The sequence below is a fragment of the Triturus cristatus genome, chromosome 10 (genome assembly GCF_964204655.1).
Source record: "Triturus cristatus chromosome 10, aTriCri1.1, whole genome shotgun sequence".
In the NCBI taxonomy this organism is placed as follows: domain Eukaryota; kingdom Metazoa; phylum Chordata; class Amphibia; order Caudata; family Salamandridae; genus Triturus; species Triturus cristatus.
This window is the reverse complement of record NC_140593.1, coordinates 540,092,403-540,111,332: the sequence shown is the minus strand read 5'-3', so window position 1 is coordinate 540,111,332 and position 18,930 is coordinate 540,092,403. Positions and strand designations below refer to the sequence as shown.

The following is an 18,930-nucleotide window of genomic DNA, read 5'->3' as shown; positions in this document are numbered from 1 at the left end:
GCCTTTCTCCCCCCCTTCCTGAATAACTTTGCTGTCTACTATGTTACAGGTTCCTCTTCTCTCGCCATATTGCGAGTACCCTGGACGTCAGTTTGGGCCAATAGACCCCCCCCCCCCCCTTCTAGGTGAGTCCATCCAAATCCTGCACTCTCCAGTCCTCGGCTGGCCTGAAAGGGACACATGCTTTGGGACACTCCTGCGGTGGAACAACACCACCCACCGCAGGCCAGTCCAGTGTTACTGGGCACATTGTTATTTGGCATTGCCACTGAATTACCTACGACATGCATGATTGATTGAAGTGTGGAATTGCATATATTTGGAGATTCTCTCCAGTTTTTGAATTTGCACCCATTTTTATATGATGTCCTATGACGGCGTCTTCCCCCTCGGGCACCTTAGTTTCCCAACTAATTTTAATTGTGGTTGTTTAACCATTTTTTAGTTCTTTCCCCTCCAGGTGTTTTCCAGTAGGTATACATCACTTTACCTCGTTTTAATTTTTTCATTTCCTTACCGCATGAGTCCAGACTGTAGGGGACCGGACCTCCATTACATAAAACCATACCATCCCCTTTAGAGTAGATGAGAATCCCCCAGTCTTGTTGAAATGCATAGATCCCTCTGGAAGATGTAAGGCATTAAGCATGTCGACCACCTTCACACCATATACATCACCCTGAGATCAAGTATAATTTTCTCTCTTCAGCCATGACTCTTCAGTCGGTTGTCTTTTACTCATAGCACAGAATCCCAGTGAATAAAATTATTTTTGGGGATTCTGGTGGCTATTTTTAAACCACACTCACCTTTTCCCATCTCTACTCACCACACATACACCCCACCACTACTTTTTAGCTTCACGTCGGCAACCACAGGAGACATCCGTTGGGCATTGCAGCGCCAGCCCGATGAGGAGCTGCCCGATGATGAAGAACAACACCCTTCGGGTTGTGTGAGGGCTCTTGCTCTAATTGGAGCTATTCCATCTCCACCTTTTTTCTCATTACGAACACCTGGTATTAACATATAAATTCCCCCTCCCCCTCTTCCCCCTTCCCCTTAGAAACTGCATACCCCTGCTCTTTTCATAGCTGTCTGGAGCCTGTATGTTGGACCTACCGAGCCCCTATCCCTCCTTTGGAGATGAATCCCGGTTTGGACACAGTTTTCCCTCCCTTAGCTCTGGTTCTTAATTGTCTGCAGGAACAAAAGGCATCCTGCTCAGGGATGTTGTCACAAGTGGCCCTTCAAAGGTGGCTTCACCTTTGATGCCTGCCTAGTGGGCTAACACCCTGAGTGGCCATCCTGGTTAGTAGACCTCAGTGTACTCTCAGAGTCGAAAAACCAGCAGCATCAGTCCAAAAATATAGGGGTGCAAATGCAAAAAGAGGCCTTTCCTTACAGTCATCATGTATACTATATTATTTTATAATATTTTGATGTTTGCATCGGGAATTATTATAGCCTGATTCTTCGTCCTGGGTCATAGACCTTTTCCTGATTCAACTGTGGATATTTTATTTGCTATTGCAAGTCTTTTTATCAAGTCACTCCCATGTTCCACCCTTTCTCTTAATTTTAGAGATGCTGAATGTTAACACTCTTTATCAGGGTATCAGAACTTACTTAACAGTTACAGCAAATCACTTTCCTCTGAAGTGAATATACCTTCCTCTGTGACTTTTTGTTTGAAAGAATATTCCTCTTTCTTTTGATTTTATTTCACTCTTCAACTTTCTCTTACTTTGAGGTGCCTCCCTGGTGCCAGCTGAATCCATCCTCCGGTTATAATTATCATGACTTTTCTCCTCTAGGGTTTCCCCTTGTTTAGGTTACACATGTTAATCATTTAGGTATGAGTGACAAATGTAGAATCCATGTTTGTTTAACATAATTTTTTCAAGGCAACATGTTAATCATGTCTGTTGAAATATATTCAGAGTATGTAACCTGAATTGCATTCTCTGTTGTAAAATATTAATTATTGAATTGTGAAAAAAGTTACAAGAAAGCTAACAACTGCATTTCTTGTTTATTATTATTATTATTATTAAAGGGCATGGTTTTGTGTAATGAAAATATATAAAAAAGAATGGAGCTAGTTTCTGCTAATTGTTTATTCTATATTGCCCAAATAATTTATATAAGTTAAGAACTGGAGCCCAGATTTCCTAACATTTTGCATCGCCGTAACATCATTTTTTTACACAGCCCAACGCAAAATGTATGTCATGATTTATTAAGCCCCCCAAAGCCCTATTTGTGTAGTTTTGCATCGCTTAGTATTTTTTTTTTTTAAAGTAACGCAGTGCATAGCACTACCTTGCATTTCCTTATTTCAGGGAAGCGTTCCACGGCTGAGCCATTAGCGTTCCGTGCATCCACCCATGAATTTTGACGCAAATCCAGATTTACTAAAGTTTGTAAACCTGGGTTTGCACCAAAATGGTGTGCCTACCAGAGGCTGGTGTAACAAGGGAAAATAACTTACTTTCACCTTGTTACTTCTTCGCAGCAAGTCAGCTGCATTCTGCAACATACTTCATAAGTAGAATATGCCTCAAAGGATTTTTTTTGTGCAGGTAGGTATGTCTTTCTCCACATAAATAATCCTGACCACAACGCAGGCACTCTTGCACCATGGTGCAAGGGTGTCTGCATTGGTGCTAGGCAGCAACATTTGCGCTAACACAGAGAGAACGCTGAACATTGCCATATCTTTGTAAATATGGCACAGTTCAGCACTTTTTCTTTCACGCAACACAGTGTGAAGAGCGAGAAAGGTACTTTGTGCCAGGAGACTGAGACGACATAGGTCATGCAGAATCATATCACCTTTTTTTTCTGAAGGCTAAAGGGAGGTGTACCCAGCCTTACCTTGCTGGGATTATCAGCCTGCCTTCCAACACAGAGAATAGCAGACAAAGCTTTTGGACTGAACAGTATACTAATTATTCAAAGCAGATATTCAGGGGTGAACCAACTTTGAAACTCAAATTAAGCTATTCTTCTGGTGCGGATTTAGCTTAGTATGCCAAATGTATGAGGGTGAGATTGATGTGATGCTACACAACCAATATATTGCAATTTATTCTGCTCTTCACATTACTTGCTAAACTTGCACCTACTGTTCTGTTTGGTTGCATTATACTTACCACTCATAATGTGTGCACTGGGATTTTATTTTAAAATCAATCTTTAAAATATATCCTATGTTTCCTAGTGTTCTTGAGTGTGTTTGTCTATTATGAAAGAGGGTTTGGGTTCCACTAATCATCCCTGTGTATATTTCATAGAAAGGATTATTACTTGAAACAAATCTCACTTAAGTATTGCTCAGTGGGTTGCAGGGTGATTGCAGTCCAACTGTCTTTCTGTCTTGAGTTGGCAGATGGACAAAGTCCTTAGTACCAGGGAGTCTAAAACGCCTGTTATCTGGACCATCTTCTAGAAAATCCAGAAAACCATATGTGGTCTACTTAATGGAGGCTTCAGAGCGATTGTGTTGTTGGTGGACTGAATGAAAGCCTGTTATCCTCCTTTTGAGTCTCCCTCCAAAATTATTATTTTGGGAGATGTCAGTATATGGGAAGCGAGATATGTTCCTAGAGAAACTCCTACTCTAGCCTTATTTTTTAAACAATTTTATTGATATTTAATACATATAGTTAGCTTTTGTGTTACTGCATTAGCATGTAATCATAGTATGAGGAGAAAATGACAGTTCCCAGTGCAATATCACATCTCTTGCGGTACTATCTACCCACATGTCATTCATGTATCTATTTTATGCAGGAAAACACTCAGGTTCACAAAATGTATTCCAAGCTCTGTTCCATCTCCAACCTGGTTCCCCAGTAGTGCATCCAATCTCCCCTACTTAGATATGCTTTTGGGGACATCCTCTGGATTTATTAACGGGGGATCTCAAGAGTCAGAGAATATTCCATGGCCCATGCGCACCCCCACTCCAATCTTAACCTTCAGTTGTGTGCTATTGGCTCTACAAAAAATACAGAGCATATCCTGGATCCAATTTTCTCATCCTTACCTAAACTCATCACCACATATGATACTTTTCTTTTCCCGGGAGCAATCATTATATCATGCACATCTCTATTACTATAACATCCCCCTATAACTTTCCGAAGTCTTTCACAGCAACTTTTCAGTCCATGGTAAACAATACTTACTTCAGTATTTACTACCAATTTGTCAACACAAGGATCTCACTAGTATACGATTCATCGACTGGTCTTATGAAGACTTATGAATGACTCTCTGAAGCTATGGATGACCTTATCCTTATGAGACAGACAACCTTTAAGAGACTGTAACACAGACCCCTGGTATTTCTAAATCCAGCTATCATGAAGCCAGCTTGCAATCAGATGGATTGCCTTTGGTGTAAACACTATGACCCAGACGATAAAATGGTACAATGGTTAAACCTTGGGCATAGAGAACGGCAATTTTTATTGCTCATAGTTCCTATTATTGTGAGCGCACATGCATGCGCCACTAAAGCGGTCTTTGAGATTGCTCAGGAACTTATAGCTACCCTCAAATCCTTTGCAGCAATGCTTTCATCCCCTTAAATTAAATTTTGCAGTCATCCTCTCTCTTCCACTCAAAAGCATAGAGCATCAAAAAATGTTATATTTCACTCATGCCTTTTAGTCCCTGGAACTGTTTACACCTAAGTTTGAAGCTCTACTCCAGAGTTTTCAGTTATTCTCACCTGCGGTACTGACCTAGGGCTTGCTCTTAGTTATATCAGGTTACTGTCTAGATTTATGTTCTCCTGCCTAGATTGGAAGGGCTACATCTGTAATTGTCACTGTGATCTGTCACAGCCTCAGTTGTTCTTTAACAACTGCAATGGTTCCAAAGAACCTTAATGTGTGTTACTCATTTTAAAGGAACTGGGAGAAGACCACCAAGGACATTAAATATGTTCTGTTGAGGCCAAAGATTTGACACCCATCTCGTGCAGTATATGAATTAGCCTTGGATGGGCACTGTTATCAAAGGCTTCGGAAATATATAAAAGGAGAAAAGTGGTGACAGGAAAAAGGGACAAAATTGACAAAGCAGCCTCCCACACGACCTATATTCTTTTACTGATGGCTTTCCCAAGCTCCTTTGAGGCCCTAGTTCTGAGCTTGGGAAAGCCATCAGTAAAGGAATATAGGTCGTGTGGGAGGCTGCTTTGTCAATTTTGTCTCTTTTTCCCCCCTTCTTCCAGACTTTCAAAGAAGATATGTGTAGGGGGGTGCCTTTTCAGATTTCTTTTTCTATTAAATATGTTCTGTCCAGCTCCTCGGACCCTCTAAAGGCTACAATTGTTGAAACATTTGGTAGCCAGCAGCTATCTCATTTTCCTAAATCTGTTTTGATCTTTGACCCACCTCAATCTGGCTTTCGCCTGTCCAGTGGCACCAACCTTGTTTTCATGACAGCAACAGAAGAAATTCTGATGACCTTAAATGGAGGCCCTGTCACCACTTTTCTCCTTTTATATATTTCCGAAGCCTTTGATAACAGTGCCCATCCAAGGCTAATTCATATACTGCACGAGATGGGTGTCAAATCTTTGGCCTTAAACTCTAAAACCACCTGCCTTCCAGCAAATAATTTTATCTGTGAAAGCCTCAATGGCAGAAACACATTGAAGGCAAATTTGATCAAGGCTGAAGATCTAGTTTTGGGTGGCTCTCCTACAATCTGGACCTCAGTCTGCTGGCCTACAGTCCTTGCACCACAACTTCTGCCACCAAAGTTTTTAATGCTAGTGTATTTCTGAAGACATTTCCATGTATTTCTAAATAAACATGATGAGTTTCAGATGCTTTCTTCTACTTGAAACCTCAAGTAAAACAGTGCTATTCTTGAACTTGGGGGACAGGTGCATAGTTATTGAGGCAGAAATATCACAGCTAGGCAGCAGACCGCTCTAAATGTCTTCTTTCCAGGCTGCAGAATATAGTGGCCGTCCTCTTGTTTATACTAAACAGTTAGACCTCAGTTACCACTCACCTGGCCAACATTAAATTTCTACCTTTTGAAAAGAGAATAATTTTCAAATGTATCAGCTTGGTACATCATGCCCTTAATGCATATGTCCCAATGTATCTGCATAGTATCTTTGTGCCTTAAGCCCTTAATTGTACCAGGAAATCTCCCTCTAGGGCCACCTTGACCATCCCAAGCTTTTGCATGTCCGCTTGGCAGGAGACCCATTTCACAAAACAAGCTAGCTCTGTGGAACCTTTTGATTCACTCTGTGCTCTTCAGTTATGATCATCTCTCTTTCCAGAAACAACTTAAAACCTGCCTAATTCCAAGTTCAATAGCTTCTGTTTCAACAGTACTATCTTGTGGCAAAACACCTTTGGGTAACTTAGTGGTTACAAGGATTGTAATAATCAACCAATCCTCCTCCTTTCATGAGAGACAATAACAGCGAGGACCTTTAGCATGGTTTTTCATGAACCATGAAATTGGTTGTCAATTACTCCCTAAAAGATGGCAAATCACGTATCATTTTGGCTATATTTTTATTAAAAGAATTTAAAAAAAATTGGAAGAAACATTCTGCACTAAGTATCATATTTAATCAGTAACCGAGTTACTTTATTGATCTGATGTTTCATTTACAGATTTCAATGTATGTACGTTGCAACTGTTAGACTAAGTAACCAAGGTTGATGAAGTACACAATAAATACATGTAAATACAAGTAAAATTGAAAGGTTTAGTAGTGGTCACAAATTCTCAACATTGGAAGTTGTTCACAAATATAACACCAAAGTGCATGGTTGAGTGGTTATCTATCCCGTTGCATCTTACAGCGTACGGCAAGGAAGTCCTATATTGATAGGTGATTGCATGAGTTACGCATGGCTTATTAGGAACCATCCAACAGACAGTCAAGCCTTTTGCAGTGCGGAATGCAAACTCCTCAAAAATTGGTGGGGGTGTAAGGGAAGGGTTTTCTCAGGGGGAAAAATATTTTCCCTAGGATAACAAAAGGAAAAAAAGAAGGAATACACAAATAATTTTCTGGAAATGCGAATGCTGCTAGTTTCCAAACATAATTAAATGGTTGAATCTGCACCACTGCTAGGTCATGAACCTGGAGGTGCGGATTTTCACATTTTTTTAGGAATTGGGCTCAGGCTTTCTAAACATTCCAAACTTCAAAATACTAAATCAAAATTCGAAACTACAATTTAGGTATTTTATGGAGTAATGTACTCCCATCAAGTAGATTGTAAGCGTATTATAAATCCGTTCTGTCTTCTGTGTTTGTGGCCTGCTGCTTCATATAATATAGACCTCTTTGTGGCAATTACAATTGTCAGTTGGGGTTATATTTTTTGATATACCTATGCCCCATTGGCAAGACTTGTTTGCTTAATTACCTACTAAGTACAAGCAAAAGTGGTATTAAACACGTGTGCACTTTTGGAACCATAAAAGTATTTTGGGGGGGCCTGCAAATGTTCCCATTGTGGTCTCCTCACTTACTTGGGCCTGCTGTATTACAGAGCAACCATGCAAACTGGGGAAAAACCCACTAACAAAATGATTAGATTCCCTAAATGCCATCCATCTTGAAGGGTTTTCACCTGTTATGCCGAGATTATACTCATGAAAAGGTACCCCATCTGATCTTATGTAAAAGTGAAGGCAATTGTAGGGGAATGTTAATTTTCACATTTTCTACATCAAAAATATAACATTTTCACGTTGCACCACACCAGACAGGCATTTCTTTACTTTGTCTTGTATTAGGTGTGAGTACCAGAAAAGATTGCACTATCACATTCTATAATGAGCTATAAATTAGCCACTTTTGTCATAGGAACTTGTCACATTAATGTTTGTGGCCTGTAATCCATAATGATACAATCAATGTCCGTCCTATAACTACGATGACAAACCATGTCAAGGTTTGATCCCATTAGCAGACGCTGGTGCCGTCACTTGTTTGGCGAGTCAAGTAGTTTGAAATACTGAAGTTGGTCCTTTCAGTTATGTGATTTCTATAGTTTCACACTCCCTGTCCACCTCCATCGAGCAGCCCACTTTATTATGGAAGAGATGTGGCAGACTTCCCTTCTGGGATGTCTTGCTCTGCGCCGGTTTCTCTTTCTTTTTGTGGCGCTTGTTTTGCTTGCAGAGGTCATGTATATCCCAGATTCTGAGGGTGCCATCGTGGGAAGCGGTGTACAATGAATTGTTGTGGATCTGCAAGAACAGGTTTGTGCTTCATTAATAGCTTTCTTTTTAATCATGTTGACAAGACACATTTGTTTTATTTCCATCAGAGTAAGACAGTCTATAATACACGACGCCCAGAAAGGAAAAATCTACTTACCTGTAACAATGGTTTTGCAGCATGAGGCTATTCTACCACAATCTAGTAGATGGGCTTGGAAAAGAGTCTTTTTTAACCTGAAAAACGTTTTAGAAATGAACAATAGCTAGAGTCTGCAAGGTTTATGAAGATGCTGACCCAAAATCCCCCATTTCCTACATTGTAAGCACCACATGTTTATAGTCTGGCTTGACAGTGCAACTGTCCACGGACAATTATGCGAGAATCACCAGGAGAGGGGTTCTTGCTCCAACGACATGGTAGGTGCCAGGAGTACATGTTTGGATAGGGCAGAAATATAAAAAAGCGCTTGAACTACTCACATCTGTGATAATTTTGTTTATTTATCCAGCTGTCTGAGCTTGAACTTTCAGGAGCACACACATGACATTGTAATGTTTTTAAAGTGTCTTACATGGCAAAAAACGTAATTCAGGTGTGGTACTCCTGATGTTTTTTAAGCCAACATTTCTCCTCGGTGTGCCTCCCTAATGCCACCCCTGGGGTGGAGTTAGAATCTGACGCAGTCCCAGGATTAAGATTCCTCATAAATCGGGGGATGCTTCAGATTCCATGGGTGTTACGTGGGAACACCCACAGCAATACCCATGGAGAGCCCCTTTCACGCAGTTTTCTGCATGAAAGTGGCACATATTCACAAGTCCATGAAGAGCCATGAAAAGTGCCTTTGCGTGGCCTTGTAAATATGCTGCGGCACATTACGCCTCTGGAGTGTCAAAAAAGTGATGCTCCGGCGGGGCAGAAGTGCCGCAAGGGGCCTCTTAAATGAGGCTCCTAATTGTTATAGCTCAGTCCTATTCTCAATGAGGGAGAAGCAAACTGACCTAAGGCTTAGCAAAAACTGAAGAAATGTAGTGGTAATCAGGTGGCACAGAAGTACAAGTGTTGACAAAGCCAATGGGTCTCAGCTATATACATATATATATCTCCTTCCTACTGGCAGTCGCCAGTAGGTAGTTATAGTTAGGATCTAGATTCCATAGGAAAAGTGTTTTTTGATGTGCCAATAACTTTTGCGCTGTTTGATGAATCTTCACGAAATTTTCAAAACGAGTGGGGGGCTCCAGTCAGCTCCTGTCTTAAAAGTTTCGGGGTGATTTGTCAAGCGGGGGCCGAGAAAAAAGGGGGGGCCGAAAACGTGTTTTCCCCATATATTTTTCCCTAGGAAATTTTAGACAAATCTACAGCCCGAACTGCTGAACGGAATTACACCAAATTTGGCAAAAAGGTAGGTCTTGGTATAGAAAGAGTCCTTTTTGTTAAATTGTGTAAATCTGTTCAGTAGTTACTGAGAAATTTGAAAATCAAAAATATCAATATCTAGGGCAGCGGTGGGTTCGCGAACCCTCCCGATCATGAGCTTCATTCTAATTGGCTGCCAACACTCCAAACCAGGAACTTTGTGACTCAGTAGTACTCTAATCATCCAGTTATTACCCATGCAATGACCCAGGCACTAACTCATGCACTTCTACAATCCCTTGAGCACTACATATACAGTTCAGTAATCTCCCTGTTACTACCTATGCACTCCTCCAATCACACAGCCAGTCCCATGTCTTTATCTAATCATTGTGCCAAAATCCAAGCACTTATAAATTCACCATGCACTCACCTTGCAGTACTCTAATTATCCACTCACTATCCATGTACTCATGGAATGACCCAGGCACTAACTCATGCACTTCTACAATCCCTTGAGCACTACCTGTACAGTTCAGTAATCTCCTTGTTACTACCTATGCATTCCTCCAATCACCCAGCCAGTCCCATGTCCTTATCTAATCACTGCGCCAAAATCCAAGCACTTATAAATTCACCATGCACTCACCTTGCAGTACTCTAATCATCCAGTTAGTACCCATGCAATGAGTCAGGCACTAACTCATGCACTTCTACAGTCCCTTTCGCACTACCTATACAGTTCAGTAATCTCCCTGTTTCTACCTATGCAGTCCTCCAATCAGTCCTGCCAGCACCATGTACTTATCCAATTACTGTGCCAATACCCAAGTACTTATAAATTCACCACGTACTCTCTTTGCAGCACTCTAATCACCCGGTCACTACCCATGTACTCATTCAATGACCCAGGTACTAATACATGCACTATTAAAATACCCTAACCACTGCCATGCAGTCCTCTAAACACCTAACCACTTCTCATTCACTCCTACAATTATCCAGGTAGTACCTGTGTACTGCAGGAAATGCATTGTGATTTCAAATCAAAGCATTTAAATGTTTTTTATGCAGAACGTGTTTGTTTATTAATAGAATGGTATATTTTATAGATTTATATTAATATTACTTTTTTTTTTTTACAGATATTCTTCATCATCATTAAAAAAGACTTACCATGACTAAAAAAAAACAGTAAAGAGGAAACAACAAAAGAAAAAGTATTATTTAAAGAAAAGACAACAGCAAGAATTAGATGAACTACAACATGTGGGAAAAAAAAGTCTTGCGGTAAGAGAACAAAATCATTTATTAAAAGACTTTCAAAGACTAGAAACAGTTTGCACAATGTAGAAAGTAGAAAGAATACATCAACAACAAAGAAGAATGAGATGAAAAAGGAGAAATTAATGGCAAATCACGTTTTCAAAAAACAATCTATGGTAAAAGGAGAAAGAATCAATTTGATGAAATAAGGAAAAGAATGTTTCACAATAGAGTGGTACTTAATTTATTAAAAGAGGGCAAGAAATGTAAAAATAGATCAGCATTTCATAAAAATAAGAAAAAGATTAAAACTATTGTTGAAAAGGCTTTTGAATTAAAAAGGAAATTATTCATTTTAGTTTTAAATGGAATTCAATCATTAGATAAGCCAATACATTTTATGAAGGCCAAGAGTAAAAAGAAGAGACTTATCAACAGAACTAACTTTTGTGATATTTTTTGGGATGAATGGAAGCACGGTTCAAGTTCAGAGTCTTTTTTTTTAATGAAGAGAGCTATTTTCAAACCAATACATTAGTGCACACAGTTGGTACCAGTGGTCGTGCTTATGAAGTGAAGAACGGTTTTCCAATTGAAAAAGAAAAGATGGTTCCTAGAAATGTAGAAGAAGTGATAGCTGATGAAGTACTAGGGAGACGTCGTAAAGCCCCAGTGTATACTTGGGATTGTAGTAGTATTTGTCGTATACAACAGGAGTCTATTGATATTTTACGCAATTTCTTACGAGAGTATAGTAAAAAAAAGTGTTAAACAAAAGATTAAGATGCTGCAAGGACTAGATCCTTGCAAAGTGAATACTGGTTTGCAAGGTCATTCTCTGGCTTGTCTTTCTAGAAAAGTGTGTCGAAGTGTTTTTCAGAATGTTAGCAGTACATCACTCAAATGAGGAAGTTAGTCAGAAGATTGTATTACGCAAAAAGTCCAGCAATAATTTTAAGTGACTTAAACAGTGCTCTTTTGCGTGGGTCAGTATCGTATGTAAAAAAAGTTTGTGATGAAATAGAGTTTCGTTACTTTGGTCCTGAACATGAGTGTGGAGAAAGTGAGACAGTCATAGAAGTAGGTGTTGAAGAAGACGTGTAAGATAGTAGTACTGAGAAGTTTCAAGAAGAAATGACAAAGTTTAAGGTAATTTGTTGTGAAAGACCAAATTATGTTTGTATTTGTTGTCGACGAACGCATTATAAAAATCAAACTAGGAATGTTGATCTGTATTTAAAAAGTGAAACAGAAAACAATGATAAGTGGAAGGAATTTGCAACTTATTTGTTGGAAGAAGATTGCTTTGATTTGGGTAGTGATCAACGTAGTTGTAAATATTGTTCTACCAAATTAGAGGATACGAAATGCCAACTAGAGCTGTACATAAGGACCTAGAGTTGATAGCTATTCCTCCAGAGCTGGTAGATTCAAATCCTTATGAGTCCATTCTTATTCAATCTGTGCACCCGTTTCAGTCTATTATTCATATGGAGCCTAAAACAGGTAAGTTGCCTCCCACAGATTTACAAAGAGGATTAAAAGGAAGAGTTGTGTATTTACCTTTAGATTTAACCCCTTGTGTGCCACGCCCTTTCCCCGCCCTGTGCCGGCCGTTGCATTAGCGGGCGGGGTTCATGACGAGCTGGACTCGTCATGGGCACAGCGCAACCGCGGCCCATGACGAGTCCAGCTCGTCATGGGCACACAGGGGGTTAAAGAATAATATTGAAACTATTGGTTTAGAGAAAGAGGAAACTGAACCTGTAGTTATTCTAGTTAATGGTGTTCCTACGAAGAGTCGGAAAATATGCCAAGAATTAGTATATGTGAGCAAAGTGCAAAAGGCTACGTTATATCTCACAAAAAACAATGATTACTATAAAAATGTGTATGTGGAAGAAGAAGAAATAGTTTTAGGAGATGATAGCGAAATTTCAAGTGGCCAAATTAAAAAAGTGGACATGTCCAAAACTGAAGAAATTTATGAACATTGTATAGTACATCCTTTACATTCCAAAGAAGTGACGGGAAATACTATTATATTATTCCAAATGAAGAAAGCAAAGGGGACTCCCATGAGTGTTTGGAAAAAAGTTTGGAAGCTCGTTGTTTTCCACAGCTCTTCCCCACTGGAAAAGGTGGACGATATGATGAACTACCAGTACAGATTCCCGCATCAGAATATCGGACAACAAGATTGTACTCAGAAGATCTAAGATTTCGACAATGTATCCCATATATATTTCATCTTTTGTTTGAAAGTGACTTGTCTGGACTTTCATATGCAGTGAACCAGATATTAAAGACAGGAGTTCATCTTCAAAATGTTTCTGCAAAGAAACTCCTGGACAAAGTACATCAGAGAGATGATCATTTAGAATCTCTATTGATTAATTTGATGGCGTGTCAACGTGGTACTAATGAGTATTGGTATCGTCGTCATGGAGAACTTAAATGTATCTTAAGGAACTTAGGAACTCCTACGTGGTTTGTTACGCTAAACTGTGCTGAATACGCATGGGACGATTTACTTGAATTTCTTCGAGAAGCAAATTCAAATATTAAAAACATTGAATTCAAGACACCTGGAGAACTGTGTTCCTTGGATCCTGTAAATGGGTGCATATATTTTAATCATAGGTTTCAAGCGATGATGTCTTTTATCTGCAATAAAAAACAATCCTCCTCTTGGAGAAGTTATTGATTTCTTTTGGAGAAAGGAGTATCAAGCTCCTCATATACATATGCTTTTATGGATCAAGGAAGCACTCAAATTTGGAACTGATTCGGATGAGACTGTTTTATCTTTTATGGAAGACTATGTTACATGAGCTATACCAAAAACAAGAGAAGAAAACACCTTAAGGCAACAAGTTTTACGGTTTCAAACTCATCGATGTGGCAAATACTGTAGACAGAAATACAAGTCGAAGGAAAAGTTTTACACCAAATGTCGTTTTGGATTTCCATGTCCAGTAATATCCAAAGGAAGAGTCAACAGTTTCATGTCAGCAGTGAGACATACCATCACTAGAAAATCCCCCAAAAATACTTACAATTTAAAAAAAGAAGTGAACAATCAAAGTATATTCATGATTATAATCTAGTTATTTTGTCGATGTGGAATGCTAATATGGATATCCAGTATGTTGCAGATAATTCCATTGCTGTTGCTCGGTATGTAAGGTCATACATAACAAATTCAGAAAAGATAGAGTTGAAAGAAATGTGGGAAGAAATTTTCCATGAGAAGAGTATTAGTAAGAAATTGTACAGTTTTAGTTTGAAGATGCTGTCCCATCGAGAGATTGGATCCTACGAATGTTCGGATCGTTTGTCCTCTGCAAGTTTATATTCAAAGTCAAGAGGAATCATTTGGGTTAGTCTAAGTCTTGCTGCAACACAAAATAGAGTACTGAAATCTATACAAGAAATTGAATATTTAGCATTAAATGAACCGGAAAGCACAGATATTGTTAAAACAAACATGTTGGATATGTACTATCCAAATAGAAGTCCTCATCTTGAAAACATATGTCTCTATGAAGTGCTGCAATATTACAGTTTTAAGAGAAATATCACAGAGAACATAAATGAAGAAAAATATGCAGTGATTGGTTCAGAAGGATGGTGAAACATAGTAAAGGAAATCTGATTAATCAAAGGAAACTGAGTTGTGATACTCCTGATAAAAAGGAATTTTACTATTTAGCACTTCTGCAATTCTTCAAGCCTTGGCGTACGGAACTGGAATTTCTTGGAGATTTTCAGTGCAATGAAGATTCTTTTAATGCATGTAAAGATAGCATTGAATGCACAGTTTTTCCAAATTATCTCCAAATGTTGAATGAAGAAATTGAACAGGAAGCTAGTATTGCAGCTGAGATTGCTAGAGACAGTTCTCAAGATAGTCAAAGTTCTGATCCACTGAGGCAAGATCCACTAGGAGAACCAATTCTTGAAAATGAAGCCGCAATTGCCACGAGTGAAGTGGAAACAGCAATGCATCAAGCACAACACAATATTATGGACTTAGGAAATTTGGAAGAGCAGCTAAATATTGAACAGAAAGAAATATATCAGCAAGTGACACAACAGATCGACCATGGTTTACTTCATGAAAAAAAAGAATGCAACTGCACATCTTTTAAACCTATTCAAATGTATATCAGTGGTCAAGCTGGTACAGGAAAACAAAAGTTTTGACCAGTTATTTACAGAAAACCACTGAATCACATTTATCTTGTGTTGTAACCCCTCCAACTGGGTTAGCAGCACCAACATTAAAGGGATTACTTTACATCATTTACTAATGCTACCTGTTGAACATGAAAACACGTTGGAATATCACAAGCTTTCTAGAGAAGCTTGTTTGGAAGTTTCAAGAGTACTAAAGAAAATTAAACTTTTGGTTATTGATGAGGTGAGCATAGTCTCAAACTTAATGCTTGCCTTTGTGCATTTAAGAATGCAGCAAATTTTAAAAACAGAATATGATGTGTTATTTGGAGGAAAACATGATAGTTTTTGGTGATCTACTGCAACTTACTCCTGTACAAGGGCAACCAGTTTTTAAAACACTTGTGCATGAAGACACCAGAAAATCTTTGGGAAGTATTGGAAATGTCAACATTTGGTCATATTTTGAATACAAAGAACTTATTAAAAATATGCTACAAGCAAGTGATGAAGATTATGGAAGCATTCTCCAAGATATAAGAATTGGTGTATTGACAGAACATGGAAAAGAAGCTTTGCAAATTTGGCTACTTACAAACTTGTTTCCAAATGAAAATATTGCTCCGGAAAGAATATACAAAAAAATTGGAGAAAATAAATCTATAATCTGCCTAATGCCAACACTGCGAGAGTGTTCTACATTCAATGAAAAACTTTTAAAGCTGGAAAAACAACAAATAATAAAAATGGAAGTCATTGATAAAATTTAGCACGAAGGAATTACTATTTTGTCAGAATTTTTTTTAAAAAATTGGATTCTTTGGAAAAAACTATATCTAAAACTGCTGGTTTAGAAAATAATTTATATGTATGTGAAAACTGTCGGGTACTTTTACGGCGTAATTTGGATGTGGAAAAAGGTTTAGTAAATGGAGCAATGGGAAAAGTTGTTGATTTTGTTAACTATCAAAATAGAGATGGAATTGAATTTTTCAAGATTAAATTTGATTAGATTGAAGAAGTAAAACAGATTGGACATTGTTCTGTTTGTTTTTTGCTTGCTAAAGATTTGTATGTTCGTAGAAAACAGTTTCCTCTTTCTTTAGCATATGCGGTGACCATTCATAAATCTCAAGGTTTAAGTGTAGACAGCGCTTTGGTAAACATTGGAAGTACCGTGTTTAAAGAGGGAATGGCATATGTTGGATTGTCCTGAGTCAGAACTTTATCTGGATTGTATTTGATTGATTTTGATGAGAGAAAGATTAGTGCAGATGCAAATTGTGTAAGAGAGTATAATCGGTTAAGAAGTCTGTATGCTCCCAATTTAGGTGAATATCCTGTATATGAAAAGCGTGTAGTAGGTCGAAAACGAAGATATGAGAATCTCTGTAGTGAAGTTGTAAAGAAGAAAAAAAATCAAGACAATGTTGAAATTCCAGACAAAAAGAAAAAGGACAATGTTGAAGAGATTGTAGGATATCAGAAAATAGTTCAGGCATCAACTGCTATGCTAATGTAGTGGTGAACGTCGTATTTTTTCTAGAAAATATCCAACAGCAAGTTATGGAGAATCGAGAAAAAAGGTTTTGTTCCGTGTTGCATTCTATTTTTGAAAACTTGAGAACTGATGAAACTAAAATCCAAAGTGTTTCTGGCATTCAGAATCTTCTGGATATATGTTCTGGCTCTTCACAATTTACCCAGAATGTTCAACAAGATGCTCAGGGAATTTCTCATGTTTATGTTTGCAGTATTGGAAGATGAAGGAATACAAATTGAAAATCTGTTTGGACTTCGTTACAGATGGAAACATGAATGTGAAGACTGTACATTTACTTCTACCACTGAAATAGACACTGAAAGATTCATATATTTGACAATACCAGATTGTAAAACAGTGTCTTTTAATAAATTAGTAAAAATCAGCAAATCAAATTATGGAATGTAGTCAGTGCAAATCAGAATTGTTATCAACATTATTTATAGAAAGATTTGGACAATATGTGATTTTAATGATACAACATTGCAGACCAGATGGAGGAAAACTGGAAACTAATATTAAAGATTTTGTGGCAAGTCAACTGCCAATTTCAGGAAGAACTTTAAAAGCAGTAGCAATTATTTTCCATGATGGGGCTTCTACAACATTTGGACACTACACTGTGTATTTAAAGTGCAATAAAAGATGGACACATTGTAATGATGTTGTACTGCTCGATTTTCCCGGTCTTCCGGTGTTGCAGGGCAATCCATATGACTTCAGTCTCTTTCCATCCGAGTCTAAGGACTGGAGTAGTGAGTAGGGCCTATCTATTAGACACTTGTGACACAATCCCGTGCTCATACCCTTAGCTCAGGGCCTACACACATAGCCTAGGGGATAGATTCGTTAGCCTTGAGGATAATTTGCCCTATAGTGAGGTTGTTTCATGGAGCTGTGTTGAATTCAGGCCTGGTAGGCCTCAAACGGGAGAGACTCCATCTTTCTTTCTGCTCCGGCAGCCCGGGACCTTTCCAGAGGGAGGGGGATGTTTTAGTTATGAGGTGTTATTCGCTCGGAGAGAACCGGTTCAGGCCGGCCCTTATCGAAGGATTGTATTTTTCTTCATGCCGAAGACACTACATCAGGCCGGCCGGCTGGGAAAGTGTCCTTGGTACGGGGAGGTACAGGAATTTGGTGGGCGGCAGGTTTCGAGCTGGAAATTTCCATGAGGGAATGCACTTCTATATTAGTGAAAGTCTGAGTGAGATAAGGGCACTTGCTTCTAGACCATAGGTGGCATCTGGCCGTTAGCAGAAAAGCTATTACTTATTCCAGGGAAGACGGATGACGAACTCGAATCTAAAGAGGACAGAGTAGCCGACAGGGAAGAGGTTCCAAGGACTCGGAGAGGGAGAAGGGAGCAGACCCACAACTGTAGAGGGGTGACTTCCAGGCGAAGCCGAGGCATAGACGAGAAGGGAACCTAGATGACCATTGAGCACGGGCTACGTACCATAAAGGTGAAGTCGACCCCTTTTTCTTTAGAGTATACAACTTAACCTTTCACTTTCCTTGCAGGTTGTCTATATATATATAATGTATTCTGCGAATGTGCATGTGGCATTTAAATAAAGTATTTAGCTTGTTGTACGTTAGCATGTGTTGTGTACTTTTGTATAGGAGGATAGCCTATTCTTTAGTCAGAGTTGCCTTAAAATGAACAGAGGTTAATCCTGGTCAGGTAAGTGGTAACTGGATGAGGGGGAAAACAAGCCCCTCGAACTAGAGAACAGGTTGTGCTCAACTAATAGTCTTTGTGTGATCTGATATATAGTAATCCCAATTCCCCTGTCGTGTACTACAGTGATAATAGGATGAGCTCGTGCCAAGGCTGCCGTGTAGGTAGGAGATTCTGGGTCTGACTGAGGCCGCGGGATCGTGTGTGTATCGCTGCCGAATGGGTAGGAGATTCTGGACCTGACTGAGGTCGCGAGACTTTGTGTGTTGCTACCGGATGGGTAGGAGATTCTGGGTCTGACTGAGGCCGCGAGATCGTGTGTGTCGCTGCCGAATGGGTAGGAGATTCTGGACCTGACTGAGGTCGCGAGACTTTGTGTGTTGCTACCGGATGGGTAGGAGATTCTGGGTCTGACTGAGGCCGCGAGATCGTGTGTGTGTCGCTGCCGAATGGGTAGGAGATTCTGGACCTGACTGAGGTCGCGAGACTTTGTGTGTTGCTGCCGAATGGGTAGGAGATTCTGGACCTGACTGAGGTCGCGAGACTTTGTATGTCGCTGCCGAATGGGTAGGAGATTCTGGACCTGACTGAGGTCGCGAGATCGTGTGTGTGTCGCTGCCGAATGGGTAGGAGATTCTGGGTCTGCCTAAGGCCGCGAGACTGTGG

At 39.4% G+C, this 18,930-nt stretch overlaps 1 protein-coding gene across 2 annotated transcripts in view; it reads right to left on the bottom strand.

The window, feature by feature from the left end:
* Positions 1 to 6,612: 6,612 nt before the first annotated feature.
* Positions 6,613 to 18,930, bottom strand: part of WDR86 (WD repeat domain 86) — a 222,898-nt gene continuing 210,580 nt past the window's right edge. For both annotated transcript variants that reach the window (XM_085632021.1, XM_085632020.1), the window contains exon 7: positions 6,613 to 8,259. In XM_085632021.1, the coding sequence (XP_085488147.1) occupies positions 8,044 to 8,259 (216 nt within the window). In that variant the 3' untranslated portion in view covers positions 6,613 to 8,043. The remainder of the gene's footprint in view (positions 8,260 to 18,930) is intronic.